The sequence below is a fragment of the Amblyomma mixtum genome, chromosome 1, assembly GCF_055824585.1.
Source record: "Amblyomma mixtum isolate Tamu chromosome 1, ASM5582458v1, whole genome shotgun sequence".
Classification (NCBI taxonomy): Eukaryota; Metazoa; Arthropoda; class Arachnida; order Ixodida; family Ixodidae; genus Amblyomma; species Amblyomma mixtum.
Genome location: NC_143012.1, coordinates 295819617 through 295835102, shown reverse-complemented (window position 1 = coordinate 295835102; position 15486 = coordinate 295819617). Strand labels below are relative to the sequence as shown.

Genomic DNA, 15486 nt, shown 5'->3' with positions numbered 1-15486 from the left:
AGCAAAATTTATTCAAAGTAAACTAATGAAAGACCCTCCTCAGGATTTAGCCTATTGCGATGCGGCCTGCGGGCTAGAAGGGGCCGCAGTCATAGCTGTGGTAGATGGGGACCACTCCCAGAAGGTTATTTATTTATTTATTTATTTATTTATTTATTTATTTATTTATTTATTTATTTAATACTGCAGAGTCGCTTGACTCCAAGCAGGCATGAGCACGGGCATGAGCACAGATACAAATAAAAAAACAAGATATGCACGAAGGTCATGCAAGAGCAAACGATGATGCGAAAAAAGAAACCAAGAAGGCAAGGCTTTCACATGCAAAATGCTCTGAAATTATCAACAAACGTTTTTATGTTTGGGCTGTTCACTACACACTTCGGCAATTCATTCCACTCTGCAATTGATTTGGGAAAAAAATTAGTGTTTAACTGTGTTAGAGTATGCACGAAATTAATTGGACCCATTAATACGCGTAACGCTTTAATAGCTGAAGAGGCTGCGATAGATCTCGCATGTACAGGTACCGGAGCCAAAACTATTCTCTCAGATAATAAGGCGGCTGTTAGAGGAATGCGACAGCCGCTCTGTGAAATCACTAATTCGACAGTAGTGGGTGTCCTACCCTCTTGTTTTCTTTGCTTTTTTTTTATAACTGTCGCGTTCACGAGGCGCCTTTCAGCTCTCGCAATTTGCTTCGCGGTATTGATGCTTACGCATATCGCTCTAGAGGCTTCTCAAGCGCATTTATGCTTTCAATTTCTTGACCGCGGATCATCTGCACAACTTACTCTCACGGAGGTACTTTCAGTTGCCCTATATTCGGAGGCTGGAAATGTTCCACAATGTTGATATCGTAGTTTGACCACACATGCGACATTAAAACGATTTACGAAGTGCAGTTAGAAAACGTTTTAATGAAGTAGGTAATACCAGGCACATGTGTATGAACACTTGATGAGTGGTGAAACAAGCATGAGGGGTTAAAAAAGAAAATGAGGAAAGAAGGGCATAATTCACAGGCCGCAGGGTGGGCAGGCATGCAAAGTCGCTCTTTATTAAGATCATTCCGCTGTGTTATGAGCGAGGAACGAAGCGCAGCTTGATGCCGGCCACCCGGCTGGGAAAAACATCCACGCCATCTATGTTCAGGCTGCTTCCTTCTTCGGGAAGAATGCGGAACCTCTGCAGCAGTGACGTTACGAACAGGAACACCGTAGCTTGGGCCAAGGGTTCGCCGGGACACATCCTCTTTCCTGCTCGTGAGAGAAAAGCACTCTCCTTAACACGCGCTCTTGTAAGCAACTACTTATGTATGCAGTTTGGAAAGAGTTTACTGTCTTTTCATCACCGTGTTCATCTTGGTGTGTTCAAACTCTACCAAATTTTCTTTCGTTAAGTTTTGTTCCGATAGAATATAAATGTCTATAATGCATAAACAAAAGGACTCATTAGCCAGCAGAGCGCACTTGCTTTGTCAAATCAGGCTTCTTCCAAGATATAGGCTTCAGTATCGACGCATGTAATGGTTTCAAAGTCCGAACACAAATAATGGTGAATTCACCTGACATGTCAACGTAATTTTCGTGCTTTTGCCTACTGCGCTGAGATTCCTGTACACGTTGTAGAGCCTGAGGTGGTTTAAGTTAATATATAACCCTAAAATATGGTCTGAATCAGACATTGGAACATAAAAAGCCAGGAATCATCAATCGTCTGCCTATTACCTTTTTTGAATTATGATACTGTCCTCTGATTTTGATCTAGGTATTGATTCTTCCTTAATAATAGAAGTATCGCAACCAACTAGCCCGACAGATGGTGTTAATAGAAGTATGAGCCTCTGAATTTGTGTTCACATTCACAGTGTACAGGTAGCTCTAATAAAAAAAGGGAACAAGTTATCCGCATTCAACCAATGATTACTTCATAAGGATGAGTTAAAAGCACACTTGTTTTTTGTTCCAAGCACTTTTCCTACGTACGAATAATGTCCATAAGACACAATCATCCTGAGTGTAAAAGTAACAGTAGAATTTGTGCTTTTGTGTAGACTGATTGTTTACATTGAGATTGGAGCAGCCTGTACTTTGTACTATGCCGTAGACTTTAATACATTCGAACCTCGTTATAACGAAACAGTTTATAACGAAACAATGGATATAACGAAGGAATAAAGATTCCCCTTAGAAGCCCGGTCAGCGCGGGCTATAACGAAGCTACGGCTATAACAAAGTAATCGCCGGACTCCTTCAACTTCGTTATAAGGAGGTTTAACTTATGTGCTTTTGAATGTCCGGCCTGATTGCGCTCTTTAGGAAGCGCAGACAGGTCAACCAGAAAAGTGTTCCTGTTGGCTGCTATGCATTAGGTGGAAACGTGATGCAAAGGGGCAAGAGATAAAAGTGAGGAATGAAGTAAAGTCAAGAACTGCAGTTATGAACGTTTGCGTGGCATATAGTCTGAATCTGTCGGGCAAGTGAGATGCCCTCCAGGACCGGAGCAGTGCACGGCACACGTTCAGGCCAGGCACCTTCAAGCTGCCGAACCGCTTTTTGCCTGGGGCACCCAGAACTGTGCTGAAATTAAATTTATCTCTGGTTGGGATTATAAAATAATCGATGCGTTCAATTATTTTCTTCGCCGAAGTGCCTGTCTGAAATGTGGCTCAGACTACATACTCCCAAAAGCGACCGCCAACCAACGTACCGACGCCGAACGGGAATACGCCCGCAGGACGAACCAGCGGGGCCGAGCCGTCTGGCTTCAAGAACCTGGCGGGGTCGAACTTCTCGGGGTGCTCCCAGCGGTCGGGATCCATGTGAGCCGCCCACATGTTCGCCAGCACGACGGTTCCTTTGGGCACGAAGTGGTCGCCCACGTAGGTGTCCTCTGCTGCCCTGCATGGTGACAAACAGTCTGTCTGCGTGCTGCCAAGGTATCGATGGTGGTCAGGGCGTCTTGGCGAAACGCTGCCTTTGGAAACAACACGTTTGCGCTCGACAAGCTCTTCAGCCATGTTCATCTCCATGTTCCAAACAACTGGACGATATCCGCATGTATTTGTTGCAAGATGCTTGCGTTTTTGAAAATGTCTCGGATGACTGGGCCATATATATTAAGTGGATCACAATGCTAACCGCATTTTGCAGCAGATGGCAAAAAAGGAGGAACACGACTAGTATTCTTTCTGCACATCGGTTCGGCTGACGGCTCCAATGATTATGGCGAGCCGCACGCCTTCTGGCTTAAATAAATATTATACAGGACGAGTGCCTTAATCCGCGCGTGCCTTTAGCTGGCAGAGAAAAACAAATGATCTAACTGCACTCATGTCTTCAATAAACTGCTCTTGCAGGAATTTGCACCACACGAGCAGCGGTAACAGCACGCAGGAGAAAGAGGCAGCGAATACCCTGCGGTACCATGTTGAAGTAAATATGGAAAAAAGTGGCCTAAATATTCCGAGGCTACAACTAAACCTCAGATATAGGGGTGGATCCGGCCTAATAAAAGAGGCAGTGAGAAGGGGAACGCTGCTCTTCTCACAGTTCACAATGTTGAAGTGCCAGGAGTCAGAGCACGGTGGTAACGCCACCGCACAGCCCGGTTGGCTTTTTACAAATATTCTACTATCGGTGACAGAAGTTTACGGGATGTCTAGAAAAGCTCGAGTTTTCGCGCGGATTGAGCAGGCGTACTTGTTTGCACTAACAATAATTCGTGAATATTCCAGGCTTTTTTTTTCAGGCCCCGCATCCCACAAGCGTTTAGCTTTGATAGTATGCACGCAATACTGTTAGAGAGTTTTAGCAACCGGACTCGTATTATAGACATTTACAAAACACCCCCTTTGCGTTGTCATGATTCTGGCTACAGTGCTGTACAAACCTAGTTCAAGAACGGAAGAAGTTGCAGTATCAGCTTTCGGCGCTTTCTTCAACAATACAAAAAAAAATGTGGTTTGACTTGCGAGTACACGATGAATAAGTGCCATGCACAAGGCCAATCGGGTCTACTCCGCACATGCGCAGTGGCCATGCTGTGACGTGCCACTGCGCATGCTCTACAAGCGTCATGCTTATCCGGTATATGTACAGGGTTGGCCAAAAGTTCCCGGAAGCCGCCGCGGTGACTCAGTTGTTATGGTGCTCGACTGCTCACCCGAAAGACGTGCATTCGTTCTCTGCCGCAGCGGTCGCATTTCGATGGCGGTGAAATGCTAGAGGCCCGTGTACTGTGCGATGTCAGTGCATGTTAAAGAACCCCAGGTGGTCGAAATTATCCGAAGCCCTCCATTACGGCGTCCCTCATGGCCCGAGTCGCTTTGGGACGATAAACCCCATAAAAGCAAACCAGAAGTTCCTGGGCCACAGTGTCTGCTTTTGAGCAGTGTATAGTGGGTCATCTAGGGCTCCGCTGAATCTCGAAATCTCTGCACGGGGAGGGGTCTCATTCTCACTCCTGATGACCTTGGTATTTTTATAGAGGCCTTAAGCAGCCGACTGTACTGCTGAAAAGCAGACCCTGCGGCCTGGGGACTTATGCTCTACATTGTGCATACATATGCGCTGTTAGCTGTTCGCTTAGCTGAAACTGTCTAACCCTCCACAAGATTTCGGAAGGCGCGGGAGGACGCTGCACTCGAAACCGCCGCTTACTCTCTGGGCAGTCCGAGGGGCGTGACCATCTTCCAGCGGTACATCTCCCAGACAGCGGCCATCGTGAGTGGCATGCCGGCACGGTCGTGCCAGGATGGCGGCCGCTCCCGCCCCACGACGGCGTCCAGTTCCCGCTGCAGCTGCGCCTGCAATCCATCGGGGTGCGCTGCCAACCGGAGCAGGTGCCAGCTGAGGGTCATCGTGGTGGTCGCCGTGCCAGCCACCACCATGTCAGAGGCGTTGCCCACCAAGTGGGACACTGCACGCGCGCGTCTTGACTCTGAACCGCGGAAAAGATATTCTGCCAACGTTCCTGTCCAGTCAACGCATTCAGGAGTTCGATTCGTAAAGAGGTGCAGCATTTGTCAAAAGTTTAAAGCCCAGCGGATTCACTTATGAGCTATAGCTATGGCTTGTAATGCATTCGCAGCGGTCCCAGTCTCCTGAGCGTAAGAAGATATCTGCTTCTGCCCCCTTCAATTAATAGGACTTCCACGAATGCCACAGGAGCCCCACTACACCGCTTAGAAGCAAACTCCCAGGGCTCTGAAGTTTTGACAAAGGTTTGCAAGCACGTTTGCCCTTGTTACTGAAACAGTAGAGGAAGTGAATGCAAAATTAATGAATGACCAAAATAAAAAGGAAGTAACAGAGCAAGTAAGAGACAGACGTACTTGTGATGTATTCATCGCCGGCTTCCCGATTGTCAATTTCCCTCAGGAAAGAGTCCACCAAGCTTCTTGGGCGCTCGCTTTCTGGCATCTTCCGATAGTGATTTATTTGCTCTCTGCGAAACAAACGAAAATATACACTTCCACCATTTGCTGCAAGCGTGCAGTTAACATTGCGTCGACAGTTTTGCTGCATGCAGTTCAGAAGACTGCGCTTTGTTTTTCCATTGTGCACAGTTTTTTACGACCAAAGCTTGTGAAGCTGAAGACTTTTCGCAAGACTAAACAGGCATGATTGTTGACTATACACGCGCGCTTTTATGCGTGCCTTGGCTCCGGGTGCATGTTGCGCGGCAGAGGAGCTACCTGTATTAACGCGACAGCGTTAAGGAACTCGTGTCGAAGAAAATCCGGCGTCGTTGTTGGCGTCGTCGTTGACCGTGGGCGAAAAATCCCGGAAAAATCCCCTGAGAAGCAACCTAGGAAACAGGTGGGCCAGCTAGGTCACGTGACCTTGCGGCGGCATCACAACCTGCCCACCGTGGCAGGTTGTGATGCCGCCGCCCGTGGCAGGTGGCAGTTAATCATTGGTCACACGGGAAGAGCAACCTGGGTTGCACAAGGCCCGCCTGTGGCGCCACCTGCCATCCTCGGGGCAGTGGCGCATCGCTTAACAGCTGCACCACTGCGCAAGAAGTGGAATGAGGACTCCCACGGATCTATGAATGTAATGCAAAGAATGACCAATTCTGCCTATATGGGCATTAACCAACTACGCTCATCGAAGATGCCAGAGGTAGTGCTTCGGGCACGTGCTGTTTTGCTTTTGGATATTTGAGGCGTTGCTGTAGCGCCTTTGCGGTCTGAGTAAGCAGAGGATCTGTCACGTCTGCTATGCCCCCACCGGCTGCTCCACATTGTTGTGGATGCCCAGATCCAGCAAACCCTTTTCGAAGACATACAGGGGAAGCTCCCGGTGGCCGTCTGGACTGCAGTGCGGATGAGAACATCAAAGCGCCTGGTCTCTGAGTTAGATTTTAGCATGGCCCTTGGTGTCTGATTCGGCTTATGATAACAGCTTGTATGATTCGCAGCATGCCTTTTTCTCATGGCCCACTGCGGTGAGTGGAGATTCTCAGATAATGGGCGTAATCTGCTCTGTTTGCTTCCGTAGTATGTGCATTGTGTGTGTCTGTGTGGCCTCTTCGTTAGACTGTACGTGGAGGTCCATGAACCGGTACCTCTTCAGTTTAGGGACCGTCTTGCCTTCTATTCGAAGTCTAATGTCTGGGGAGAGTTCTGGTTTGCGGTATTTTCTGCTGACCAGCCGAAGGTCTGATTACTCGGCTGCACATGCAAGTCCTCCTGTTCCGGCGTATCGCTTTGCAGTGTCAGCAGCAGCTTGCATGCGTCCTGTATTTCCACACCGGCCGACCTCTCCTCCTGTCCTCTCATTAAAATTCCCTTCTCTCTCTCTTGACAAAGGCCCCACTTCCCCACCGGAGCCTTCGTCGGTCCAATGCTAATGTCACCTGCGTAGGTGGCGTGGAAGATGTCTGGTATCTGATTGATTGAAGGTAGTTGTTTATTGGACATGGCTATTTTCAGGAGTGTTGCCGACAGCACCGATTCTTGTGGCGTGCCCTTCCCAGTCAGCTGTATGGTATCGGACCTCATTGCGCCGAAGCTTATTGGGGCCATCCGGTCTCTGAGCAAAGCACGGACATAGTTGCAAAGTCTTTCCCCAGAGAGGGTGGCGGCATGGTTTTCAAACACCAAGTCGTGAGCAACGTCGTCAAATGCTCCTTGTAGATCTGGCACCAGGAGTGCCCGTGTTTGGGCCGAGCTTGGCTTCTCTATGCACGTAATTTCTTCTTTGATCTGAGGAGGATCTTGAGTGGGCAACCCTGTTCGGTATCCACAGTGGGTCGGGAAGAAAATAATTTGCTTTTAGATGCAGTTGTAGTCTGGCCAGTGTAACATGTTCTAATAGTTTTCCGATACAGGATATATGTGAGCGATATAGGTGGTAAATTTAGAATCGATTGAGGCTTGCCACGTTTTGTTATAATGGTGACATCTGCATGCCGTCATTACTGTGGGAGGGTCCTGGTCTTCAAGTGGTAGATGTTGTAGGTTATTAGTTGTTATATCGATCGGTCGTCAATGCTCTTGAGGAGCAATTGCTGAATGTAGTCTGCTGCCGGTCCGTGCTTCTCGATGTCCGTTGTACACTGAGTGTACTGCCTGGATGGCCCCAGTAAGCAAAACGAGAGCCGGAGCTGATATAACGTCGCTGTAGCTGTTGCAGAATGTCCGCTTCATCCTGCTGTGCTTGGCGTAGCAGGGTTCGTAATACTTTGCTTGTCTCGGTCTTCTTTTAACTGGGGTACCTAACGTACCTTGTAGGTGGTCGCAGATGCTACGCCAGTTGTTTTGTGTCAGCTTTGTGGCGAAGGTCTCTCTGCCTTGGACATGATGTTCGCTATGCGCTGTTTTAGTGTGGGGTTACGCTTTTGCCGCTTCCTTCTCCGTAGTAGGCCATTTCGAGCTTTCCTTAGATCTACGTTGGTTGTTTGGCTTTGGAGTTGATTGTCTTGGTGGCGTCTTGGGGGTCGATTTGTAGTTCTTAGATCCCTTCTGTGGAGAGGAGACAGGCGTCGCCTCATTCGGAAGGCAATCCCAGTCTGCTCGTCGGACCTTACGTTCCCTTGTTTTGAAGGCAAGGATCGAAAGCCCGGTTTCTAGGATGCTGTCATCGCTTCCCAGTGTTTCATTTACATTCTTCCAGACGCATAAGGACGGCGTTCGTGCTGAGGTGAAGTCTGGACATATGTGTCTGATTACACTGCTTACCTACACTCAAGCAGCCGAACTGGCTGCTTGAGGATGGTGAATCAATGTCGGGATATCGAGAGCGGCAATCGTCTGCTTTTCGGGTTTCTGTTGGGTCACCGCAGGTGAAATCTGTTATGATAATATCTTTAGCGAGGCGGTTAACTTCAATGAAAGCTGCTCCAATTCGTGCCGTCTCTCTGGGGCACTACATACTAGAGCCCATTTATTTATTTATTTATTTATTTCAGGTTCCTTCATGGCCCTTGGAGGGCATTAGAGAAGGCAGTGAGCAGTTTACAAATACGTACAGAATATATACACAACGGGTTATTTAAAACAATAGCTAACGCGCGTATTTAGCAGCATCATTACACAAGATTTCGATGTTAAGAGAATACAAGTAAACAATATTGCAAAAAAGTATGAAACGCGAAAAAACTTTAGGTTTGAAAAACAAAAGTATACAAAGTAGTGTTAAGGCATAAGGTCATTTAGAAATACTCATAACACAAGCTATAATACAAAGCAATGACAACACAGTTAGCAACAGTAAGCGGCAAAAATAACGAAAATGCATGTTTAAAATTGGCGAAATCGCTGTACACAGGATAGCAACGTGAAAATAAATAAAATGACCATTTTATCTAATCTACGACAAAATGATCCCGCAACCGTTTTTTAAATTCTTCAATGTTGTTAGTAGTAAGTAAGGCTGCAGGTAGGTGGTTCCACTCCGATGACGTCCTCGGAATGAAAGATGCCAAGCAAGCAGTAGTGCGGCAGAGTGGGATGCCGACCTTCTGCGGATGATCAACGCGTGATGAAATGTATGTAGGTGGAGTGAACAGTGCTCTTTTTAGGTATTCATTCGTGTGAAAAATTTTAAAGAAAAGGCTCAGTCGTGACACTTTTCTGCGCGTCTCAAGGGGTGGTAATGACAATGCATTTTTCATGAGTGTCACGCTATGGGAACGATTATAGTCTGAAAAAATAAAACGGGCTGCTCGATTTTGTACAGCTTCAAGAGCTGTTATCAATGATTTAGTCTGCGGGTCCCAAATTGAAGAAGCATATTCTACCTTAGAACGCACCAAAGATTTATAGAGTGTTAGTTTGACAGAAGAAGAAGCGAGAGAAAAATTTCTTTTTATGTATCCCAGCATGCGATTAGCGGCCTCAGTTATAACGAACGCTCCTTATTATGAACGAGTGCAATGCTACCGTCAAAATGTGCATTAGTGCAATGGGACTGCATCCGGGTTATGAATGTGTTATGAAGTTATAGATATAGCTGCTAAATGGCGCTACATTTCTCCGCTGACAGGTTGCAACACGAAGTACTGTATTAAGGCGAAATCCTTTTATGGCTCATACTCGCGGTGTCCGTCCGTGCGCTGGAATCGTGCCAACTGTGGTAACTGTGGCCTCTCCTCCGCGCAGCGGTGCAACCTCCTCCCCTCCTTAGCAACCGGCGCGCCGGTTGGGGGCGCAGCTGTGCATAGCAACCATGACGTCACACAGTTGCGGTAGAACGAGCGCGCGCGCGTCAGCAGTGGCAGCAGCGGCCGTCTCCCTCAGCAATGGAAAACTGCAAACGTGGTGCTAATCCCTAAGCCGGGTAAACCGCCCGGATTAGAAAATCTCAGACCAATTTCCCTAACCTCGTGCGTAGGAAAGCTTATGGAACGCGTCATCCAGGCTAGACTGACACGCTTCATGGAGCAGAACGACCTGTGGCCGCACGAGATGGTCGGGTTCCGGCCGGGCTTGTGTACGCAGGACGTGATGCTTCGCTTGCAACATGACATTATAAATTCGAGATCCAAAGACGCGAAGGTGATTTTAGGTTTAGATCTAACCAAAGCCTTCGACAATGTTAAGCATGCGGCCGTCCTTGCGGGGCTTCAGGACATAGGTGTCGGCGAAAGGACGTATAATTACATCAAGGATTTCCTGTCGCACAGGACGATAAAACTAAAATTTCAGGACTTAGAATTCCCCAAGGTTTACCTGGGAAGTAAGGGAACGCCACAGGGATCGGTGCTCTCCCCCTTCCTTTTTAACGTGGCAATGAGGGGCCTTCCCGCCGCACTCAGGAACATAGACGGCATAAAATTTAGCTTGTACGCAGATGACATCAACATATGGTTGAACAGTGGTAGTGACGGTAGCATAGAAGAGCGGCTGCAGGCAGCGGCAGACACTGTAGTGTCCTACGCGGCCGAAAGGGGCCTTGTGTGTTCGCCGCAGAAATCAGAACTTTTTGTTTACAATCCGAAAGCGCTCCGGTGCAAGCGCGACTGGAATTTTGAAATTAAGGTAGAGGGCAAAGCTGTACCGAAAGTTAATCACATCAGGATCCTCGGACTTTTTATCCAAGAGGACGGTTACAATGAAGGAACGATCAAGAAGCTCAGCAACTACGCTGCGCAAGTAACAGGGATCTTCAGGAGGGTCGCGCTGAAGGGCAGGGGCCTCAAAGAAAGCAGCCTCTTGAAACTGACGCAGGCCTATATTATTAGCCGAATATGCTATGCCACGCCATTCCTCGATATTAGGGTAAACGAGAGAGAGAAGATCGACGCAATTATTCGGCGTTGCGTCAAGAGGGCGCTGGGCCTACCTATCTCCACCTCTACAGACCGCCTGTTGGAAATGGGGGTGCATAATACGTGGATTGAACTCGCCGAGGCGGTGCGAATCGCCCAGCTCGAAAGACTGAGTACAACAAATACGGGCCGGACCATCTTAGAGTGGGTCGGCCGAAAAGTAGATAGGGGCATATGCGACAAGGTCGCCCTACCGCCACAATGTCGCGAGAATATCATCGTTCCCCCCCTCCCCCGCAACATGCACCCAGAACATCACCGGGAAAGACGGGAGAAGAGGGCGGAGGCGCTGGTTAAAAGGGCCGGAAATATCAGGGCAAATGAGGTTGCCTACGTGGACGCAGCGAGTGGCAGGTCGGGGGCGGCGGTCGCCTCAGTAGTCGACGGCCGAGGTGCACCAGTCGCTGCCGCCTCCATTAGGAGTAGAAACATAGATACGGCCGAGGAGGTCGCAATAGCGCTTGCTTGCGCCGGAACCAAGGCTAGTTTGATTCTTAGTGACAGCAAAACAGCAATCTGCAACATCGGAAAGGGCAGGGTCTCGCCAGAAACGGCTCGAATTCTGTCCGCAGCTAAAATTGATCGCAAGATCACCTTAATTTGGGTCCCAGCACACACATCCGTCCCCGGTAACGAGGCGGCCCACATGTTAGCCCGAGATCTCTACTTCCGGGTAACTGTAGAGCCGCCCGACCGCCAGGGGATGGACGAACGTTTGCAAACGTACGCGGAAATCGCCGTGCACTACAGGTTAGGCAGGCGTCTAATGCCACCACCAGATCCAAACTTAACCAATACAGAGGCCATCGCCTGGCGACGATTACAGGCCGGAAATTTCGTTAACCCTGTCTGGTTATTTCAAACCACGTTAGACGATAAAAAAGGTGACAAATGTAAGACCTGCGGAGCGAGAGGGACCCTCGATCATATAATTTGGCAATGCCCTGGATCCCCGGGTGCTGAGGACAACATTAAAAGTAGAGAAGCCTGGGAGGCCCTTCTGCGAAGCGAGGTCCCCGCCGACCAGAAACGAGCTGTCCGCCTGGCGGCTGAAGCCGCGAAGAGACAATGTATCTTCGCCAGTCTTTAGTCGCGGAGGTCCCGTCCCCCGTCCCCTAGGCCTGCGTGCCAGGGACGGGGAGTAGGGGACCTCCTAAATCGGTGGAAATAAAAGTTATCAATCAATCAATCAATGCACCGTTGCTCCTTCGCCAGACTTCTCATTGCAGTCGAGTGAGTGAGACGCATTGCTCCGAAGCGGCCCAGAGAGCCCCTGGTTTACTACAAGCACCTTCGGGTAATTCAGAGATATCTGCGAACACTGTGGCCATTCCACTGGGGCGCCATGTACAACATGGTATATGCATTGGGTTGACCACAAGGCTTTCGCCAAGCGCACTTTAGAATTTCCAAAGTGTCTTCGGTAATTTTAACTCTAAAACGATCAACTTATAGCTACAGAAAAATTACCATTTGCTTGGTTTGGTCGAATACACTTTTCCCAATCATTTCACCCCAGAAACGCCGATCACCAGGCCGGAGGAAGACTTGTACCGATTAGAAAATCGGTGGGTACCAGGCGGCATTAGAAGCACACCGTAGGAAATGAGACTGATGGCACCTAAACGTATGAGCCATGACCTCCGAGGTCGGGCATCAAGGTAAAGTTTTCCTGAATTTGCTTGAGTTCTGCTGCGGCGTCCAATTATAGACGCCCTGTACAAGTTTATGAATGACAACACACAAATGGACCGCGTCGTGGTGCTCAACCCTTCTTCTCCGTCGTATTTTTCGCGGAAGGATGGTGCGCGGGCGTCGGCGTGAGCTGTTTTTGGAACAATGGTTGGAAAAACAAAATATGGCGGGCCTTATTCGAAAACCAATCGAAGAGTTGAGAACGCATTCTTTTCTTTTCAAATAATTTTTAAAATACGCTATTTGATTCCTTCTAATAATTGAAAAGAGGGATATATGATTCGCTATTCAAAATTTTCGAATATTTGCACACCCCTACCAGCATCCTGTAGTGAATGACGGAATATACCTGTTTACAACCGAAAGGCAAAGTTTGGACATGTGGAGGTACACGGACATAAAATTTTGATCTCCCGAGCAAACAGCTGCGAGCGAAGGTCATTCTCACATGTTTGTGACATAGGACGATAGACATGTGGGCCATTAAAGCTGGCAGAATAGCAGGCTGCGAAATTCCAAACGTTGTGCGCAGCAGGTTACACAATATGCCTCTTCTGGCTCAAGAATGACGTAACGATGTTGACGATAGCACAGGAAGTTGAAGCCCTTTTACCGTTTTATTGCTTCTCCCAGAAAATGTAAAAAAAAAAATTACCGACGATTACGTTACTTCCTAATGCGAAATTTGAGCGCAGCAAATAAGCTGTTTCACCTTTTCGATAGATTGAGGCAAAGAAATCGAGCAACACATGTATGCGCTATCACATAATTTTTTTTTTTATTTTTCACACGTATTCCTTTAACAAAGACTCCACTAACAGTTCTTGACAGTCATGAAGGAAGCTTTGTGGTCGGAGAAATAGAGTGATATATGTTCGAATTGGTACACCAATGCTTGATTCTCAAAGACGAGATCTATACAAGTGCCTCGCGAAGTTGTCACAGCCGTGGGACGCGTTACGAGCGAGAGGAACGAGATGTTCTCCCGCATAAGTGTTAGAAAATTGCTGTTTGTCTTTATGTCAACATTAAAGTCCCCCACTACTAACATCGGTGTGGATCGATGGACGGTTAATGCGAGTTGCAGGAAGTGCACGACGTCTTTCGTGAGTGCGGTAGGGGCGAAGTAGGCAGCTACTACCAGCAAGCCGTTGGGCAACTTTGCGGCGCACAGTTCGCTAACTTCATGTGACGTGCCAAACATTTCGACTGGTATTGCAGAGAGACCTGTGCGCAAGTAGATAGCGACTCCCGCCGCTCTGTTGTGGTCTCTGCGAGCACCACAGCAGTATAGGAAATCTATGATTTCGAGAGGCTCTTCGGGATCCATCCAGGTTTCAGCAAAGCAAAGTACAGAGGAATGGCGCAGAATGTGATCGTGGTGTACGTCCTTGGCATGTGCGGCAAGGGAGCGTACGTTAAGAATGTGGTTGTGAATGATGAATCAAGTGCTGCCAGCGAATGACGCGTCCACAGAACGCCATCGCCAATTCGGCTGTACGCCTTGCTGGACGGTAAATTTATTTTTTGAGGAAAGGAAATGTATCTCTCTCGCATATCTGGGTGGACACCTGCACCTCGCCGTAAGGGAAAGGGGGAAGATGGGAGTGAACGAAGACGCCGTATTAGCTAGACGCGCCTTTGTTCATTCCAAACCATTCAGCTGGCATCGCGGAGTGGCTAGCGTGATCGTATCGCACTCCGGAGACCCTGGTTCGATTCCCCAACTCGACCAATTTCGTTCTCGGTTTTATTGATTTATGCGGTCTAACTAGAAAGGTTAATTAGGCTATTTCATGTTTATATTATTATATTTCTATCCATCGTGTTCTGTCATTAACCTGTCAATTGTTGGAACTGTCTAGGATGTTCGACACAACGTATATGAAACGAGCAACGTCTTACTGAGTGGGGAAGTGCGTGGTGGTGGAGGGAACGCGGCTTCGTACTTATCTGTTTTTTTCAGCAGCGTCTCCTTCCGCGGACGCTGTTGTCGCTGCGGCGCGCGTCTTTCTTTTCTTTTCTTCTGACCTCTTCATTCTCCTCTATATTAATTAGGCTAATTGATTAATTAAGCAATTAACTAAACTCAGTCCAACTTAGTTGCAGCATCACTATACGATCCCTTTGATTGGTTGCATGGTTACTAGCCAAAGTACAATTGGCCCCATTTGAAATTCGCGCACTGTGACGTCATGAGCATTTCGACCAATTGAAAAGCGTGACATTGGGGGCGGAGCTGGTTACGAGGCCGACGACGACGACGACGCGAAACCCAGGAACGGACGCCAAAGAGCTGCGCTCTAAAAAAGAAACTTAAAAATTTATGGTTTATGGGGGTTTAACGTCTCAAAGCAACTCAGGCTATGAGGAATGCCGTAGCAGAGGGCTCCGGATAGTTCGACCACCTGGGGTTCTTTAACGTGCACTGACATCGCACAGTACACGGGCCTCAAGAATTTCGCCTCCATCGAAATTCGAGCGCCGCGGCCGCGGGGAAAAAAAAAAAAAAACATACAATAGAGAGAGAGCCAGCCCGACTAGTAAAGCTTTGTCAGGCTTAACGCCAATTCAAGATAAATGAAAAATGGGTAAATGCTGGAAAGAAAAGAAAAAAAAATTAAAAAATTAGAGCAGTAAAAACAAAAAAAAACTCAAAAGAAGAGGAAACAAAAGGCACATCGCAGTCAAAGTCACAGGCAGACAGACAAAGCACAGCGTGCAGTCCGCGAAGAAAAAAAAAACGAGAAAATCAAATTTACAGTATAGTCAAGGTCTCAGTAACAATCAAGACAGAGCACAGAATGCCCGCCACGACGAAACTTAGGGAAGTTAAAACATAGTCAAAACAAAACAAGACAAAACCAAAGTCACAACATAGTCAAGGTCACGGTCACAGTCAAAGCACAGTACACCGGCCACGACTAAAGCACCCATGCCCAACAAAGGAGCACGGAGTCCTCCTCTGTGCAGAACTTGGGAAAGAGAAATGAGAGGAAAGATAGAAAT

General features: G+C 47.9%; 1 protein-coding gene across 1 annotated transcript in view; it reads right to left on the bottom strand.

Moving 5' to 3' along the window:
• Window positions 1-962: 962 nt before the first annotated feature.
• The window catches only part of LOC149372140 (cytochrome P450 2J4-like), a 42159-nt gene continuing 27635 nt past the window's right edge, over window positions 963-15486 (bottom strand). The window contains exons 6-9 of the mRNA XM_089585869.1: window positions 5339-5451; window positions 4665-4923; window positions 2713-2903; window positions 963-1259 (exon numbers count right to left, since the gene is read on the bottom strand). Coding sequence (XP_089441995.1) covers window positions 1081-1259; window positions 2713-2903; window positions 4665-4923; window positions 5339-5451 — 742 coding nt within the window. The 3' untranslated portion in view covers window positions 963-1080. The remainder of the gene's footprint in view (window positions 1260-2712; window positions 2904-4664; window positions 4924-5338; window positions 5452-15486) is intronic.